At 38.8% G+C, this 20141-nt stretch overlaps 1 protein-coding gene across 1 annotated transcript in view; it reads left to right on the top strand.

The window, feature by feature from the left end:
* The window catches only part of LOC101164844 (ATP-binding cassette sub-family A member 1-like), a 208539-nt gene extending 194777 nt beyond the window's left edge, over nt 1–13762 (top strand). Inside the window, exons 47-48 of the mRNA XM_023965796.1 lie at nt 2136–2379; nt 11033–13762. Of these exons, the coding sequence (XP_023821564.1) occupies nt 2136–2379; nt 11033–11203 (415 nt within the window). The 3' untranslated portion in view covers nt 11204–13762. The remainder of the gene's footprint in view (nt 1–2135; nt 2380–11032) is intronic.
* Nucleotides 13763–20141: the final 6379 nt, after the last annotated feature.

The following is a 20141-nucleotide window of genomic DNA, read 5'->3' as shown; positions in this document are numbered from 1 at the left end:
CCAATCGGACATCCTCTGAAACATACATCACTGCAAATGCACATTGTGTTCTTTAAAGGATGATACCGCGGTCGTGTTGGGAGGAGCCACCAGCTGAAGTTCTGGTCTTATCGCTTCATGGAGCGATGCGTTTATCAATGCATGGTGGAAACTGAGAATGTGGAGAGATCAGGTTTATTGTTTTGAAGAGTTCTACTTGGTAATCATGTTTCCATGTTTGAGTTCATAAATCATCCCAGGGAAAGTCTCTGCTTCAACTCCCGCAGGGAAAGCTGCGTCTCAATCTGACGCCCGTGTTTCCATCTCTCTGACAGAGTTTGAAGCCAAAGCCCCTCCCCCGCCTCTCTACCTGCTTTTCCTCTCTACCTGTTCACCTGTTCATATCCTCTGCAGCTGAGAGTTGGTTTCCCCCGCGCTCCTCAGTGTATTATACACATAGAGTGCAAAATACGATAGTCGGGGCGCTCCAGCGCAGCACAAGGATGAAAGAGCAGGACGCAGGTTATAGCGGGGATAGAGCGGGTTAAGCAAATGAATGGAAGAAGGCGGCCTGCTGAAGAAATATTCAATATTGTACACATTTTATTATTAGTCTGAACTATCTTATTTAGTAAAATCTTTTATTTTATTTGTCCAGTACAAAAAAAAACATCAACAAAAGCTGTGTTGGGCGGTTTTTGGCTGAGTCTGGCGGTTTTCAGATGACTTTTCGGCTGGAAAACTGTGGCTATCTGGCAACGCTGGCGCGAACTCTCAGTCTGTCATCAGCGAGTTGGTCTCTGCCCCGCGGTACGTCAAGTTCCCGGCAGAAGATCGGAGTGTTTATTGAAGCCGCCCCGCGTGCCTCTCCCTGCTATCAGCTCTGCAGTTCTCGCCTGATAAATGCGAGCTCATTACGAAGCTGTTTTTTACGTGGCTCACGCTTCATACGGAGCCATCAGCGGCTTTGAAATGCCATGAAAAATGAACAAACTGAAATAAAATTTAATTATTATAAAATACTCATTATTTTCCAAAGTCACAGGGAGCCACAACAGATGGATGAAAGAGCCACATGTGGCTCCGGAGCCATGAGTTACCGACCCCTGGTCTAGATGACCCAACTCCCAACGTTAAAGTGCCTAGGATAGCACAACGGTTACAGGTCAACAAACTTCTGTTGTGGTTGTAGACTTAGCATTGCAGTACATGGGTAAACGTTTGTGAAGATTGCTCAAAATTGTGTTTTTTTTCCCCGTTTTGTGAGAAAACGGGAAAATAGGTAAATCTCACAATTTGCCACAGAAGAGCTGGGTTTGTTTGGCCATCCCATAATAATTTTAAAAAGATTCCTTTGAATATCTTTAACATGCTTGGTTTCATAAGTGTATTTTGAAAAAAAAATAAAAATTGAGCCCCAAAAGAGATTTTAGCCCCATTCATTATTTAGAACGGTTTCTCCTGTGATGTCATCATTTTCGGTCCAGTTTTAGCCTGAAATTCATTTTCACCGGTGAGCTTTCGAGTGAGTAAAGCTTTTGCTCAAAGGCACAGTCAGAAAGAAGTCTTGCGTTAAAAAAAACCCGTAGTCCTTACAGTCCAGTAGGTATAAAAATCCCAACCTAAAGTGTATTTTTGCTGACAAACTGAAATAATTACAGTCACTGTTTTGGTTGATCTTCTCTTTTTCAGTGCCTCTGTTCCCTTTTTTTTTTAGTCTGCTTTAGTTTTTGTCAAAGCAGAGCAGCACAGATCACATTCTGATGCACTTGTGTTGTTTCCTGCTGTATTTGGACAAGCAAGTTGTGTTCGTCTTCTAGCGTCTTTCTTCAAAGAAGTCAAGTCGTCTTTGCTCTCAGCTGTATGTGGCTCATTTGCTTCTCCAGTTCATCAAATGCAGGAAGGCCGAAACAGCAAGGGAGCTATGACTGCAGTAATATTTTGAATATTTTATTGGCATCTATATTGCGTGCCGTCGTGTGCGCTCCTTCCAGTCCACCAGCTCCACATCTCTGACACCACGCTAGGAAGAAAGAAGCCGAAAGAGTTCATTATTTATCACACGCTGTGGCGGGTTTGTTTTTTGTGTAGTTCTTTTCTTCTTCTGTTTCTTGGTCTTTGTTCCAAATGTTTAATGATGGCGACCTCTCATCTAGATTCGGCGACGGCTACACGCTGATTGTGAGGGTCGGCGGCTGTCCTCCTGACCTGAAGCCAGTCGAAGACTTTGTTGAGGAAACTTTCCCGGGCACCGTTCTCAAGGAAAAACACCACAACACGCTGCAGTACCAGCTCCTGTCCCAGGAGGGAGCCTTGGCTAAAATCTTTACTGAGCTCACCGACCATCAGCAGGAACTGGGCCTGGAGGACTACTCGGTGTCCCAGACCACTCTGGATCAGGTAAGACAGATAACCCTGAACAATCCATGTGGGTTTTTTTTAAGCCATTTGCATTTTAAGCGATGAAATATCGATTCCAGAAGGAGTTACAGCTTCAGATTCAAAGATACAACAGATGTGTTGAAACACTGCAAACACACACCATTAAAATAAGTTTATTGTTTATTTTGACATTAATGGTAAAGATACCATGGAGGTAAAAATAATTCAAGTCAGTTGTTTACAAATAATATGTAAGGGGTAATTGCAGACGAAGTGTGCATTATCACCTTTTAACGCACGCCGTGGAAGCCTGAAGGAAGGCTAAAAAGGGATAATGCACACTTCGAAGGCCATTAACCCGCTTATTCCATGGTCACTTACAAAAGAAATAAATATTAACCAGTTTTTAGTCCTTAATTCTTGCTCCGATTTGGATTGCTTTTCTCACAAAAAGTGAACTATTTGTTACGTGGTGCGGCGCGTCACGTAACAAATGGTCCTCGTCGCGCTGCACCACCTCTGTAGTCAAGATTCGGCGATATATATATGCTGATCTTACCGATGGGGTTGAAAAAAGCATCAGTTCAGAGAGAAAGTTCTCCTCTTACCGCTTTGTTTTTGTCCAAATGATGAAGCAAAAGGTTGTTTTAAAGAAGCCGGGGCAGTGATACAAAACATTTAAGCTAGGTGACCGGAACTTCTTTTTTCACTGTGCAGTTATCCTGTGGTATATCACTTTTTAATGTACACCCAGCAGCCAATCAGAATCTAGTATTCACCCGGACCATGGTATAATGGCTTGTTAAAGCATTGCCGGCGAAAAGTTTTCAACTAATTGCTCCAGCTATGTGGGGGAGAGGCAGAGTCTCTGACTGCAGAAACAAAGAGTAGTGTAAATTCTTTGCAATTGCTGTTCTACGGTCCCAATAGTTTTTCAACAAACCAGTAATTGTTTATTTGACAGTATTACAAAGTTTGATAACGTTTGATGTAACTTGGAGTCGAGGCCAATGTTGGTCAGGAACTCGGCAAGATGACAGATGTTTGGGACAGACCCATGTCAGGATCATGCAGAGATCAGGATACCGACAAAGCATCACAAGGTCAGAAGGCATGTGGGGGTCAACAACTTACCTCGGACAAGAAGGAACTGCTGGAATGAGTAACCATCAACTAAATCAGTTGCAGAAACGTTATATACCTGGCTGTATAGGTGTGTGGTCTGATTCTAGATCAGGGGTACCCAAATCCAGGCCTTAAGGGTTTCCAGAAAACCTACAATTTTGGCTATTGATTACCTAAATCACGTGTGTTTAGCCAGTAAGGAGCTTCAATGGCAGCTTGGTTGAAAAACATAAAGGACACCGGCCCTCGATGCTAGGATTTGGGGCCCCCTGTTCAAGGTGATAATACAAGTTGGGAAACAGCTGGTACAGGAAGTCCATACATGGTCATCTTCTTACACACTCAGAGGAACATAACAATGGTAGAAATAGGACTGGGAAGAAAGTTGAGGAATGGCAACTAACGGACAAGTTTTTACTTGTGTCCGGTTGTTTTCCTCCTTACAAAATATGTGCTTCCATCCCTCTTCTTCCCTTTATCCAGAGCTAGACTCTGTAAGCAGATACACTTGGAGCTCTCTTCAGACTGGACTGAGACAGTCTGGGAGTCTTTCATGGTCATGTCCATATCTGCCACTTCCCTCCTTACCAATGGTAAAAGTGGTTACGAATGCAACGACTTTTGAGTTGAGTTTTAGAGCCAAACTACAACCTCTTACCCAGACTCTTTCCCGCTTCACCAAGTGTCAGGTCTACTGATGCTTGTCACATGGTGGCGACGTCTGTAACATCATGATTTACATTTCATTTTACAATTTCTCTCTCACAGGAACGTAGCAGTCAGGTTGAAGAATAAATGTGTAAATGTGACTGTTAGCTTGTAAACCCAAAGGCACCTTCAGAGTCTATTTAGACACCTTTCTTGCAGGAATTGCTCTAAATAAGAACAGTCTTGGCCTTTTATCTTACTTTGATGATTTCTTTTAGTTCAGCTCGAAAAGGTGCAGTTGAGCGGGCAAACAAGTTGTTTCCTGCATTTTGCCGACCGCCTCGTGTTTTGCTCACAGCGCCTGAGCACCGATACAATCAAATTCTCAGTGGTGAGTGCGGGTGTGTCTGCTCTTGCAAACTCCCCATTAGCTCAGCAGAAGACCAACAAGCAGGAGGTAAGAATGACCTCTTGTACGGGTAAAAAGGTCACCAGTTTGCTCTATTGTGAGGAGAAAAAACAAGTAGAACACAAAAGTCACAGATGTAAGCGTAGCTTATTGTAGCGCTGATTTTTAAATTTGTCAGGATTATCTTGGGTAGAAATGTTTATCTAACTTTATTGTTTTACGCTTACGTACAACCTTGCGTGTTACTCTGTTTGACTTTAAAGTCGACTTCAAGCTCTATCAGGGCTGGTCAATACTTACCAGATCAGAGGCAATAAATAAATCATACTTAGACCTGGAGGTCACGGCACGAAGACGTAGGGGAGGCTGCACAACCTGTGGAGACCCAGACAGTCGCCTTTCTGTCTGTGATTTATAGAGAAGAGGCTTGACCTATAATGTAACACCCAACTTGCACTACAATGAATATTGATCCCCACAAGCCTGGAGCTCAGGCCTTGATGTCGATCGCCAACGCAGAGCGTGACACGTTTGGAAGGAAAATGGGACTGCTTCAGGGGGCTCTTGGAGCAGTTTGGGTAAAGCTCAATTAGCTTAGGAGTATCTTTTTGCCCACTACTGCCTAAAAACAGTAGATATGAAAGTTTTATGGATTTTGGAGAGGAAAATTAAAGACTTGTTTTCACTTAGCGGTACAGTTCAATACGGTCCGGTCCCATCGGAGCCGGACTCCAGCGGTTCCAGCAAGCTGGACTGAACTGTACCATTTTTGAGCGTCCGTTTGGTTGGAGGTCTATAAAAAAATGGACTGAACCGGTTTGGGCGGAGCTACTGTTGAAACCCATTGATTGGCTGCATTGCAATATGACAGCGCCAAGAAAGCACCTGTATTTCTCTTTGCCACTGGCAATCTTCTCCCAAAAATGAAATGTTCTGTAGATACGAAGAACTAAATGCAGATGCGCCGTGACGGACCAACTTTGAGTAAAAACACTCACCCGGAACGCCTGGACCGGACTGCTCAGTGGAAGCGAGGCTTTATTGTTTATTGCCTTTTAAGAAATAGTTTAGCTTTACCATTTGTCTGTTGGCAGTCACCATTTAGACAACAAATGACCATTTTCGAGCATCACTGAAATGACTGAATGCTTTAAATAAAGCCAAGAGAATATGCAGTGTCAACATAACCACAAACAGACAGAAATCCCATGATTTTGTATGCCGTTACTTAGAAATGAAGTCACACTTTTCAAAATAAACTCCCTGTTTTCAATTATTGAAATTGCTAATGCTAAAAAATGAAACGGAGAGGTAGACAGGGTCTCCTGGAGATGTTGTTGCAAAACACGAACACCTTAATTACTGTATGCAAAAAAACGAATCAAAGAATTTTGGATTCTGTTTTGACCACTCTGAGATCTGAATAAAGGTTAATTGGCTGATTGGCTTCCTTCCCTTCCTATGTTATGCCTCAGCGATCACCAAATAAACACCCAAACGTAACCTCTGTAATGCAATTAATGCCTGTATCCATGTGTTATTAAGAAAATGCCACTCAGCAGCACTGGTGCGTGACGTTTGCTTCATGAATGGGTGGCTGCATAAATCCACAAAGTGAGCGTTAGGAGGTGATCACATCTCACACTATACAATCAATTTGCTTTGGTTCTTCTCAGTTAAGGAACCCTTTGAGGGAAAAAACTCCCAACGTGAGGCGTTTCCAGGGGGGCATAAACAGCACAGAAGCTGTTGGGATGCCGCGCATGCCTCGGCATATTAAGCCAGCGTCAGCCTGTGACAGGGGTCAGAGGCCAGCAGAGATGGGTGGGGAGGAAATTTGTTGCTGCTGTCAGTCATGTCCTCTTACTCACTCTCTGCTGACAAAATACTTTGACAACTCCTGACCTTGATACACACTGCTGATGGTGTGACATGCCAGGCGGAAGAAGCCTTTGAAGGAGGAGCGTCTTTCACAGGTGCATGGCGTCCTGGTGGACACCATTCACCTGAACGCGTGCTCCTTCTCACCCTTTTTCTCTTTGACAATAGAAATTTCACCAAACCATTTCAAACAAGCTGTCTGGAAAAACAAAGAGTTTATCAAGCACACGTCAGAGTTTTTAGTAGTTTGAGTAAAGCCTTTGTCACATCTGCCATAAAAGGTGGATAATAGGCAAACCTGTACGCCGGTAATCCAGAGAGAATATCAAGGTCACAGATGACTATCAGCCCATAGTGCGAAAATGTTCACATGCATTTCTTTCTACTGGCATGCTGCCGGTGACAGGTCGTAGTGAACACCTAAACCAGTGTTTTTCAACCAGTGTGCCGCGGCACATTAGTGTGCTATGGGAGATGGTCAAGTGTGCCGTGGGAAATTGCCGTCATTAACTGATTTAACAACATTTTCCATCTCCAGGATTTCAGCTCTGTGTTCATCCAAACAGGCCCTGATAAAACACTGAGTAGTTAGGAATATGAAAGATCGTAAAATACTTTTTTCTTTGTGTTTATTTGATTCTATTAAAGACATTTTTATAAGAATGACGGTACCGCGATTTAGCTGCAACTAAAGCCGTTTTCTGAAAAGTCCCACGCCCTTAACTGTCTCCGCCAATCATTCTTGGAGGCTTAATCACATGTTCTCAGTCTGACCAATCAGAAGTGGTTAAAGTCTTCACTTCCTTGTCCCGAATTAGCTCATAAAGTCGCTCAGTTCTAACAAAAATACCAGCTAAAGCTCGTCAACCTGGATGAATGAGAGTCTTCATATACATTTCTGCAACAAGTCTAAACTCCTGCATATTGGGTTCTACACTCCCTTAAATACTTAGCAGATATACTTTTACTTCACCATTCAGGGAAAAGAAACTGTCCCTACTTTTTTTTCAATTAAAAAATAATCAGTAAAATTCAATAACTCACTTTAGGTCCTCCAAATTTTTTTTCCTCTGTGTTTCTACGGCTCAACCACTTGGAGAAAAATCGAATTAGCAACAATTTTTACTTGGAATCATAGCGGATTAGTAATTCTTCACTTTCAAAAACCTATCTTTAAACTCAGGCTTTAAAATCCAGTGAGCAGATTCAGATTTTTATTTTATTTATTTTTTATTGTTTCGTGATTTTATTTATGTTTGACTTATTGTTCAGCTCTATCGCTGCTCCTGCTTTTATAAATGCCAATAAATTTTTAAAAAATTGAATTGAATTCCTTCAGTTTTGGTCACATAATATAGTATAAAGTTCAACAACTAGGGGATTCAATTCAAGTTTGTCAAAAAGAAAAACTTGCGTTACGTTTGTAAAATACAAATATTGTCCGGGCATTTGGGATTCCACAAAGAGGAACAGCTCAGTAGAACAGGAAGAAACCTCCAGGAGAACCAATAGGAGGTCGGAAAGAAGGAAAAACAAAACGATAAACTGAAATATTTCAATTAAGACTAAAGTTTTAGTTGCAACAGAATGTTTTTTTGGACAATATAGAGAGCAAAGTATGGAAATGAGGCTTTGTGCATCTCTTATCAACCTCTAGCTGTACTTAATGTAAAACATTGACACCAAACGCGTCTAAAAAACCTTTTTTAAGAGTTAAAGTCAAATTTTTGTCTGAAAAAAGCGACGGTGTCCTCCTGTTGAACTGAGGTTCTACAGCAGAGGAGCCGAGCAGATGGTCAGTTGTTGCTCCATCTTAAATGGAGAAAGGCTCACGGCGAGTTCAGGAAACGCAACTTTTTTATTTGTTAAAACCCGATGTTGTTGCGACCCTGCAGCTGCTGTGTTGCAAAGCCCTGCAAATGTTTGGAGACATTTTGGAAACTCCCCTATGATGGCCATTCATAATTTATCACCAGCAGATACTGAAGAGGCATTCGATTGACCTGCTCCTGAGGATAATAACTCTTTATTTTTGTTCAAATTCGGACTGTGCAGACTGAAAATAAGCCAAAGTAATGCATTTGTCTTACTAGTCCTTAGCTTTTTGTTCTAGACTTCGGCCAAATCCGAATTCTTCCCCTACCTCTATGGCTTCTCCCCACCCTTCTTCAAATTTGGACGTTTCTACCACTGGATGACATCATCAATAGTCGCCGATGAGCTACGTTATCACAGCGCTTGGAAAACACACAGCGACATTGGTTTTATCACTTTGAAAAGTCATGTAAAAACAAAAGACATTACTTACATTTAAATGTAAACTTTAGTTGCTCACCCTCGTACAGAAATGCATTCCTTCACATGGGCGGAGGGATATCCAGCCCTAAGTCCCTAAAAAAGAAAAAAAAAACACTTGGTCAGAACCACCAGTATGAGAGGGAGTGTCAGGGGAAGAATTTGGACTCGACTTTTCTGTCTGGTTTGGAATGGATTATTTTGTCTGATTAAACGATAAAAGCTAGAAGTTATCATTATCGTAATTTTTAGACTATGAGTTGCACCAACATCTAAATAAAAAAACAAAGAAGAAAAATTATATAGAAGTCGCACCTTTTGGAGAAATTTAATTTAACAACATATAGGAACAAGAACGGATATTTCATCTTGAAATGCAAATGATATTACTGGACTAGATGATAATCATGGACTGAACATATGTTTGCCTTTGTACTGTAACACATTGATGCCTATTTAACTTCATGAAACAAAGATGGAATCTAGAATATAAGTGAAAGATCTAGACAATTATTTTTGACGTATCAAATATAGGATAATTAGATATAAAATTAATTATTGCTTGAAAAGAAGTGGAAGGAAGCAGATATATATAAAATCCAACCCCGTTATACCATAACCATTTTAATAGATGATTTATCATCATGTGGTTTATAACTTTTATCAGACAGAATTAAGAATCCTTAGGTATCAATAAAGCACATGATGAATTCATTAATTATTATGTAAAAATAGACATAACTATTTTAGAAATCAATATAGCAAATGCAGATCAGTTATCTAGAAAAATCATGTACATAATTAAAAAACAATAATATATCAGTAAAATAGACATAACACTCTTTCAAAAATCTTCATAGCAAAGTTTGATCAAGTATCAAAAGTTAAAAATATGTGCAAATAATGTTTCATTAGGAAAAATCATGAATCAATTTTTGGAGTAGTATAATTAGAAATCATTCATTTGAACCATCTTCAATGCTTAGCCTGGATGTCGTTCACTCGCTCCATGAAAGGATGCAACGGAGCTTGGATCCAGTCAAACATTCTTTTAATGTCATCGTGGTCATCTGTTGCTTGGTCTTTCTTAGGGCCCATGGTCAGCTCTCTTTTTTTGGAGAAAATCACTTGAAGTCACTTGAAGATAGTTGAATAGCCGCCGTGAGCCACACCCGTCCGTGCTGTTATTCAGATAATAAAGAAAATTCTAACAGGTCAACTAAACTCTGCAAATATCCCTTTAAATCTCTAAATCTGTTGAATTCTTCATCCTCTGTGTTGCTTCTCTGAAGTTAATAAGGACGCTATCCATACGACACCACCAAATTTGAGCCCCTGATGGGTCAAAGTTCAACTGCTTGAACTTTGAACCTGCGTTTACTGGCAGTGCGTTTTTGTACATTAGAGTCTGAAAACAGACTTTGACTCGTGTAGCGACACGTGAACGCAAGAGTTTTGAACGCGGAAGCCCGAGCGCGCTTGTACTTGCGATTACACGGACCTTTTATTGGCAGTGGCACATTCAAGTGCTCGCCGTCACCCTGTCAACGTTGCTTTGTCGCCCTTTGTTATTCCAGGGATAAAATTGGCGTGTCTTGTTTGAGTACCGTTTCGGTACCGGATCCGTTTGAAAAAGACCGCCTTCATGATAAAATCAAAACAGTACCCATCCCTAACCATCATGGACCTATAGTAATAGTCTGATTTTAAATCTGAATGATTTTATTACCAATGTGGTTATTTACTTAAATACTTATGACTTTGTAGTGGATTTACAGTATATTCCATAGAAAATACTGATACTGGAGATATTTATACGTGTTGAGTTGCTTTTTTATATTCAGTTTACCTCAGCATTTAGTCGTGGACTCAAGAAAAGACTGAGTGTAGAGAAAGCGAGTCGTTTCTGATGGAGTCGGACTAAATGAAAGTTAAAAGCAGCCGCGCTGTTTTATGTCCACACCACCCATAAAATCCATTTAATGCAAAAGCAATGCTCTTATCATTTAATGCCCACTCTGTTTTGTTTTTTTGTTTTTTTTCCGTGGCGTTTTGCCACCATTGTTGGAGTTTACAGGATGATGAAGTGCACACAGCTTTTTATGAAAGCTTCATAACGGATTCTGTCTGGCGTTTAGAAGGGTGGAAAACGATCGGTCAGATACGTCATCCTGATGTTCACTGAGAAGGTCTAACAAACAGGATGCTTCATCGCTCCGCATCCTTTCTGTTTGGTCAAGAAAAGCACACACACAAAAAAAGAATGCACTTTTTCTTTACATACATTTCTTTGTGTTTGTGTCAATCATGCAGGTGTTTGTGAATTTTGCGAAGGAGCAGCACGACGAGGAAGACCTTCAGGCCCATGACAACCCCGTGGACCTCTCCGATGAGTTCCCGCTGAAGAAAGTGGAGACCGTTTCAGCAGCCAATGAGGTTTCCTGGTTAAAGCCAGACGATGCACTTTTCAAGGCTCAGCAATAAATCTTAAAAAAAGTCCAAATGGCCGCCATCCTTCACGGGCATCAATATTGACAATCTAGCCCTGAAGTTCAAAGTTCAAACACATCCAGACCTAAACAATGGATGTTGTCTACGTTTTTATATGAGGCTTTTGGCTTTGGTGTGTGTGCATGGTTACAATTGACTGTCACCGGCGACCGCAACATAACAAACTCTCTTTGAACGATTCAACGTTTTTTTGCAGCTAATGCAATTTCAACGGATACTTCTGAGACAATCTCCGTCTACTTTGATCGTGTAAACACTTCACTCCTGGAAAGTGTTGCACATCAGAGCAAAGCTGTTATTCTCGGCTTCCAAATCAACTGGAAATGTGTTAAGTGCGAAAAGGTCTGAAGAGTTACGACAGTTGAAAGACTGTCACGAAGGGATGTATAGCTGACCCTGCCTTTTTGTTTGTAACTCTTAGATCGTAAACGAAATCCCCACCCAATCCTTGGCATCAGAATAAGCTGATTTATCTTGATTGCATTAACATTTTACTCTTGTAGTGTTGCTTGTCTGCACTTCAAGATCCACCAGATTTACCTCAGTTGCTTAAAGAGTGAAAGAATTACGATAGTTATAGAACGTCAACACAATCCATTGCTGGTGACAGCTACTTAATATACGCTTTCTGAAGTACCAAAATTCTTCAACATTTCTCTCAACTAGCGTAATTCCAAAAGATTTCTCCGCGTCTGAATCGCCTGGTTCACGTCACGTGAGTAAACCGTTCACTACCGAAAAGTGCTGCACTTTAGCGCTAAGCTGCTTTTGAATCCGTTGAAATTACGTTATTTGCGTAAGCAGTTGAAGAGTTACAGTAGTTTAAAGAATGTCAACACTATAGCTAAAACTCTGGGGTTAAAAGGTTAAGGAAAAAAGACCCTTACATATAATGCTGGTGCCCAAAATGTTACGATTTTGCAATTTTGAAAAATACGGAAATAAAAAAAAAAATGTGCATTTTAAACTAGCATTTTTTTGTTTTTTGCCATTTGGACTTGTTCAAAGATATAGCGCTGGTCAGTGAGTACCTCAGCAGAAATGGAAAGGCCAAATTAGTCACGTATAACATTTTGCACACCACCTTTGAAACTTGACCCGAGTTTTTTTTGTTTTTAAACCATTCGAGTTAATTGATAATGAATAGAAACTAATGTCGTTTTGGCTGTAGGACTACATTCTGACCATTTGGTTGATTTAAATCTGACTTTGTTTTTCTCTGTTAGCATTCAGATTGACACTCAGACTTATATATTTAATATAAATGAATGCACTGATGTGAAATATTCATTTTTATTCTCTATTGTTTTTTTTTTTGCTTATTTCTGCACTTTGTAAATGTACTTTTGTACCAGTGCCAAACAAAAACTCTCCCTTTTGTGCACACAAACCAATCACACATTTTGCTATGATGCATTAACATTTTTATACACGAGGCAGATCAAACAATGCATACCCTATGACTGCAATACCCATGATGCCTGGGAGCCAAGGTGATTGGTCAGAAGTTTTTCTATCAAACTGTGTTGATCTTGATGCCTTTTGTCTGCAACAATAGAGAGCAACATAACGTTTAACATTGTTCAGTTGTAACACATAAAATACAAAACATATGTTGAAGTACAGTACATATCACTCCACCAGGCTCTTGACTACTTTATCCATAATCCTCCAATCTGTCAACTAGTTCCAGGTCAATAAACACAACCAGAAGTCATAGACGAGACCAGGGATCTGCAACTATGGCCTCGAGGGCTGGCGTGTCTGCATCATGTCCACATACAGCACTACTCATGACTGATCACCTGACTCAGGCGTGTCCAGCCAAGTAGAACATGCCTGAGCGGGGATAGTTGCCCATCTCTGCACCAGATTATAGGGCGAATTGTTGACTTTTTTTTTTGAGAGAGTCAAAGGACTTTGGGTTCACCTTATGGTCTGAAAAACACGATTCCTTTTAAATAAATAAATTCATCCTAACAACTCATCAATTAATGATTCTACCCAGCAGCACTATGGTTGGTAATTGAGTCACAAAATTTAGATCTCTGAGGGAATTTCCAACATTAAAAGGGCTTTTTCAATACCAAGAAGTACATTTCGCCATCAAAGTGTTGAACATTTCTTCTCAATTTACCAACAATGCACTTTGTTTTCTCCTCCATCTTTTACTCATGTATATCCAATTTATAATCATTGTTATTTTATTGTTATAATCATTGTTATAAACTAAATTTCCCTTCCGGGATTAATAAAGTTGCTCTTGAATCTTGAATTTAGGGCAAACTTTTTGCTGGTTTTACTTGCTGTTGAGCATTAAAGCAGTCTGCATTTTGATATTTGCACTTTGTCTTTGAAAACTTGCTTCTTTGTACCACAAGCTTTTTGCTTTGTATGCAAATCTTTTTCAAATCATATACAATCTTTTCCCAAATATTTTTATTGTGATAAAAACCACTTAGTCAGAACAAGACATCTGAGATTTGCACAAATTGTAATGCTGCATCCCTGAATAAATGTTTACTCACCCTTTGTGACTTCCATCATTTTGTCTCCCAATTCAAAAATCCACAAAGTTGTGCTTTTATTATTTTTTGCCCAGCATTTTTGTTTTTGTAATTTCTCTTTTTTCCCTTAGATATACAGCATGCCAAAGCAGCTAAACACCTTATTTTATCCTCTGTACACTGACTGGGTTTGAATCCAGACACACCAAAGTTTGAGAATTTATTTATTTCGCCGTCAAACCGTTGCGCGCTCCCAGAATGTGGAATGTTCTCTTGATTTGTGTCGCATTTTTTTTCAATGCTAGAAGTAGTGGAATCATTTTGGGGAGGTTTTTATTTCCCCCCACACAGTTTTATTTCAATATGGTAAATTTATCTTTTATTTTAGGACAGTATTTTTTCTTCAATAAAAAGTGTCTCCTCTGGGAAAACATCTCTGGTATTTCATAATTGGGTCCCAGGAGAAGCCAAAGCTGTGACAAATCTATGAGGGGCCGTATAAGACATTATTTATTCTGAACCATTCACATTCATACATTCTTGCTCTCACAGTCATATATACTCTCTTTCGCATACATATATTCTCTTACGCATCCATATATTCTCTCTCTCACATTCATACATTCTTGCTCTCACAGTCATATATACTCTCTTTCGCATGCATATATTCTCACTTGCACATCCATATATTCTCTCTCTCGCATGCATATATATTACTTTACACATACATACATTCTCACTCTCATTGTCACTCTTAAAAAAGAATGTATGTATGTGAAAGACAAGTATATATGAACGTGTGAGGAAGAGTTTATATGTGTGTGTGAGAGAGGAGTATGCATGAAACGGAAGTGACTTTGCATGAAAAGGAAGGCACTTTGAATGAAAAGGAAGGCACTTTGCATGAAACGGAAGGCAGATGATTTCTCGTGCTCTGATTGGACGAGAGGCCGCCACCTCCCATTTTGAACAGACGCTAACACGAACCAATAAGAAGGCCATCGGAACCTTAAGAAATATTTTATCTTCACCTCAAGTGGTCACAAATCTGTCTGCATCTCTAGAGACACAAAGGAATGTCTCAAATACCAATAATGGTAATAGAAGTGCCACCGAAACAGAAAATCCGTATCCACCTTATTCCTAGCCCCCATGAGCCTTTGCGTGAATTATGGGCGACACTTCCTGTAGACGCTGGAACACGCATTTACATTAAAACAAATTCCTCTTGTTTTCGATCCATAACTACATATAAATGTGGGAAAACCAGCTGTCATTTCTTAAAAAAGGCAACGGTGAGGTGGAGATGAAATATTTGTTAAGGTTCCGACGGCTGCAGGACCCCCGTGGCTACTTCTTGCCGGTTTGTTTTTTTTTTAAAATAAACTTTATTAACAATATCTTGCACAAACAAAATACCAAACACAAAACTCCACTGTGTGCAAAATACAATCTTCACGTTCGCCATGAGAATGAACAAAAAAACATAATGATAACCATGTAAAACAGGTTATGCAAAAAGAAAACAAAAATAATAAGGCAAAGGAATCTGTTAAAGTTTCAGGAGAAACCATGTTTAAACTGTTCTGACAGCTTTTTTGTTAGTGGAAGATTTAATACTGTTCACATACAAAACCATTTCTTTCTGAAAAACATAAAACACGGCTTTTTTGTTGGCATATTTACACTTGTGTATAAAGTATTTAGCCATAATTATAAGTAAATTAACTACATATATTTTTTCTGCATTAAGTCTTTCTTGTGTAAAATATCCAAAAATAATATGCTCGTAAAATAATCTATAATCTTCACATAGATGAGTTCTTATAAAATGTATCACATCTTTCCAAAATAGTTGAGTGAAAGAGCAAAACCAAAAAAGATGAGGCACAGTTTCTGGTGAGGAATGACAGAATGAACAGTTTATGTCCAGATCTTTTTTAAACTTAGTAAAGAAATGTTTCACTGGATAAAATTTGTGAAGAATTTTGAAAGAAATGTCTCTGATTTTATTGGTGATGAAATACTTTTGTGGCAGGGTCCAAACCTTTTCCCACTGAATTCTACATCCAAAGCTGTTCCAGTATGAGATAACATACGGTTTTGTGGCAATCTCATTTTGAAACAGAGAACGGATACTTTGATTATTACTGCTAGCTGAAAAACATACCTTTCCACACCACAAGTCTGTTAATTTGGGATTTCTTGCTGGTTCATGTTAGCGTCTGCACTGTAATCCTTAGCGAGTTGACTGAACTTAAAAATTATTGTGTAACAGATTACGCAACAGTTAAGTTATATTATTAAAACTTTTAAGTTAACATTTATTAAAATTCATATTGTCAGTTGGCTTACATTTGTATTATTTCATATAAAAAATATTAAGATTCCTCAACTTATAAAAGAGAGATTATTTACTTAAAGTTTTTAATATTTTCCAACTAAAAAACGCTTTAACTAACTATATTTTTATATTACTCAACTCATAAAATATGTAAAATTCACTCAAATGCTTTATAAATTCTTTAACTCATTAAATGTGTAGCATTGAAAATATTTAAAATTCTTCAGCTTAAAATGTATTCTAAACAGAGATATTGATACTGCCCCACTACATTTTAAAGGCTAACATTGATAAAAACCAACAAACGTGAAGGCCACACAATAGTGATTGATTAATACACTTTTTTAAATTGCTCTTTAAAAAAAAGCACAAATATCAAGAGGATGAAGAAACAATCAGTGCAATAAAACTGCATTATAAGAGTGCCACACAACATATTGACAAAAAGAGTTGGTTTTGTATTGTACGGCAGAAAAAGCAAATGATCACAACAAAACACATTAGTTACATAACACTTAAACCAACAAATAGTCCATTCTGGAAGACTCACTCAACGAAACATTCTTCAGCGTCAATAAATGTCCTTTCAGTGGTTTGCTGTCCTCAAGGCTCAAGACAGCATTCTGAATAAATATGAAGGCAAGTTCAAGTTTTTTGGGGTGCTGTAGGTCCAGAGCATAGATGTCCCCGAAGAGTTAAAAGAGATCAGTCAGCCAGATGTGTGGGACCACTGACGGCAGCATCAGGAGCATCACCACGACAACTGAGAAGATACCCACAGCAGTGTCTGTGAGGTCTGGTATTCTGGAAAATACAAAACAAAAAACACAGATGAGTTCAGACCCTCAAAGATATTCATCACACTAATGTCCAAAACTGACATTCCTGCCATCTGTCAATGGGAATCTTTTCATGCTAACATTCTGTTAGCTTTTAATCAACTGGCTATGATGTTTTAAGGACCAACTCCAATTAAAATTGTGTTTTCAAAAAGTTCTTTAGCATTTTTCTGAAGGAGGACATTTATAAAATAATTTAAGACTAAAGCTTCATTTTTCTTTATTCAAATAATGATGGATCAGGAGCAGAAAAGGTAAACGAAACTCCACTCCTTCCAATCAGGAGTCCCTGATGTTCGCCTTTCATCTTCCGTCTCAGTTTTAAAACCATTTAAAAATATCACTCAGTTTACAAACTACAAACAATTGCCCTATTTATTATGTCACTCAATAAAATCTCAATCAATATTAAAGGATTAGTGAAAACCATTGACAGGGAGTCGTTTGCACTTACTGTACAGGTCTTGAAGAAGTTGGAGGCATCTTCATGCAGATAAACAGGAAGTGCAAGGAGGACAAGTGCCCGTCTCATGTTCACGTCACGCTGGTCCTAAAAGAATAAAAAGAAATATCCATTACCATTGAAGCAAATGCAGAGCAAACACTTCCAATATTTACTTAAGGAACTTTAAGAAATAATAAAATGATACCTTTTCTAGATGTCTATTTCTAGTAAGAGGACAATACAGTGTTCATGGCATGATCCACTTCAGGTCAAAGACCCAAAGTCATTTTTAAGGCAAGTTACACCTTGGCTTCTTACAGCTGTTTACAAATGATTTGTTATCCGTTTTTGAATTATGCACATTAGAAATTCACCTGGAGGTCATAAATCCTAACCAAGCTGGCCAGTTCCTGTCTGTTTTGGTGGACTTAGTCTCAGAAAAGGGCAGCTTTAAGTTACACAAACATGTAAAAACTGCACAATTTCCTCTGACTGCATCTACTCTACATAAATCCGTTTAAGATCTTGACAGATGAGTTTTCATGGTTTCAAATGATGGAATGGTGCTAATGCAACATTATTGTATTATTGTAATATACTGTCATAAAGACATGACAATATTCCAAAGTGTCTCCACATACATGGCAGTGGAAACACTTTGGAATATTGGCTATGTAGTACTGCAGTATTATATGTAGTACTGCATAGTGCCAAAGTAACAGAACACAACATGCACCTCCATTCCATTGTGCCACCTTCAGCCTGCAATCTAAATATGTTTAGTTAAATTGTAAATAATTTCAGCTCTATTTAGACCTTTGGCTAGTTAAAATGTGCATAAATGTTTCCATGCTGCCGTATAAATCTAATAATGGTAATAGTTCAGGATGAATGTATTAAATAAGTATAAAACTCACCCACTGACACCTCTTTTCTGGTGAAATGGTGACTTTCTGGTGAACTTTCTGAAGTTCAGTATCTGAAAAAAAGTCCAAAAGAGATTTTTCAATGTTAAAAAATGTTTCAATTATATTCTGATCAAAAAACATTTATTGCACTACACAACCTATTGCATTTTCTGTTTTTTTAAAATAGCTCTAGACAAATAACTGATCAGGAGACAAGTTACCTGGCTGGCCTTGGCGTCTACCTGGAGGTGAAACACTGAACACTCTGTAGTTCGGTACCTGAACACAACACGAGCACGTTGATTAATTTATTTTTACAAAAACCTTTTTTATAACGGAGATCAGTGATTTATAAAAGCTTAAAGCTGCATTCAAAACCCAATGCTTCCATGTAGCAACCAGGCTTAAAACTGTTGGCGGTAGCTCCTCCCACACAACCGTTAGAGGCTTTGAGTGACATTTTTGGACAAATGTCCAGCAGCAAACTTTAGCCACAGACAGAGGCCTCCAACGCGAATTTCACACGCGGATCATGTTTAGTGTGATTGCAGCATAACAGATCATTTCTACCTCTGAAAAAAAAAAAACCTCATCACTGTCGTAACTTACGGGCAGAAATGCATTTTGGGTTTGGCTCGCCATACGTCTGCTATGACAAACTAATCATGTATACATTTACACATTAATCTCTAAAACAATCATAACACACATATGTTTAAACAACAGTAAACCACATTTACGGTAGTATAAGAGCATTTTTAAAGCATTCATTCAAAATAAACCATGAACGATACTTACCAAATTAAATCAGGGCTGAAGACAAGACGGCACCATCAGCGATGAGGCGGATGAAAAAAAAACCGAGGTTGGGGCGTCTTGAAGCGGGACGAAATCGCAACGCTTTGCAGAAAAATAAAATGCTCCACTTTCAATTTCAAACGTCGCATACTCGCATTCGGCAAATCCAACATGGCCACCTGAGCTAACGTAGAGAAAACGAAAGACCCTCCCACCAGTACGTGATGACGTCATGACGCTACATCAGGGATCTTAAAATTTTTGAGTGCTAGATACAAATAAGCTTTAAAATATTTAGCACTGTTAAGTTAAATTTGAAAAAATCTTGATAGAGCTTAATACTTTATAGTTGAATCAACTACAAAATGACATTTAAGTTGTGTAACCTTAATAGTTATGAGTCAGTACAAGTGATAGGGTTTAGAGTGTGTTCAAAATGGGAGGTGGCGGCCTCTCGTCCAATCAGAGCACGAGAAATCATCTGCCTTCCGTTTCATGCAAAGTGCCTTCCTTTTCATTCAAAGTGCCTTCCTTTTCATGCAAAGTCACTTCCGTTTCATGCATACTCCTCTCTCACACACACATATAAACTCTTCCTCACACGTTCATATATACTTGTCTTTCACATACATACATTCTTTTTTAAGAGTGACAATGAGAGTGAGAATGTATGTATGTGTAAAGTAATATATATGCATGCGAGAGAGAGAATATATGGATGTGCAAGTGAGAATATATGTATGCGAAAGAGGGTATATATGACTGTGAGAGCAAGAATGTATGAATGTGAGAGAGAGAATATATGGATGCGTAAGAGAATATATGTATGGGAAGAGAGTATATATGACTGTGAGAGCAAGAATGTATGAATGTGAATGGTTCAGAATAAATAATGTCTTATACGGCCCCTCATATATATGCATGCGAGAGAGAGAATATATGGATGTGCAAGTGAGAATATATGTATGCGAAAGAGAGTATATATGACTGTGAGAGCAAGAATGTATGAATGTGAGAGAGAGAATATATGGATGCGTAAGAGAATATATGTATGGGAAGAGAGTATATAT

Source organism: Oryzias latipes, chromosome 18 (assembly GCF_002234675.1).
Source record: "Oryzias latipes chromosome 18, ASM223467v1".
Taxonomy (NCBI): Eukaryota; Metazoa; Chordata; class Actinopteri; order Beloniformes; family Adrianichthyidae; genus Oryzias; species Oryzias latipes.
Note: the sequence above shows the minus strand (reverse complement) of the source record. Positions and strands in the feature narration are given on the sequence as shown.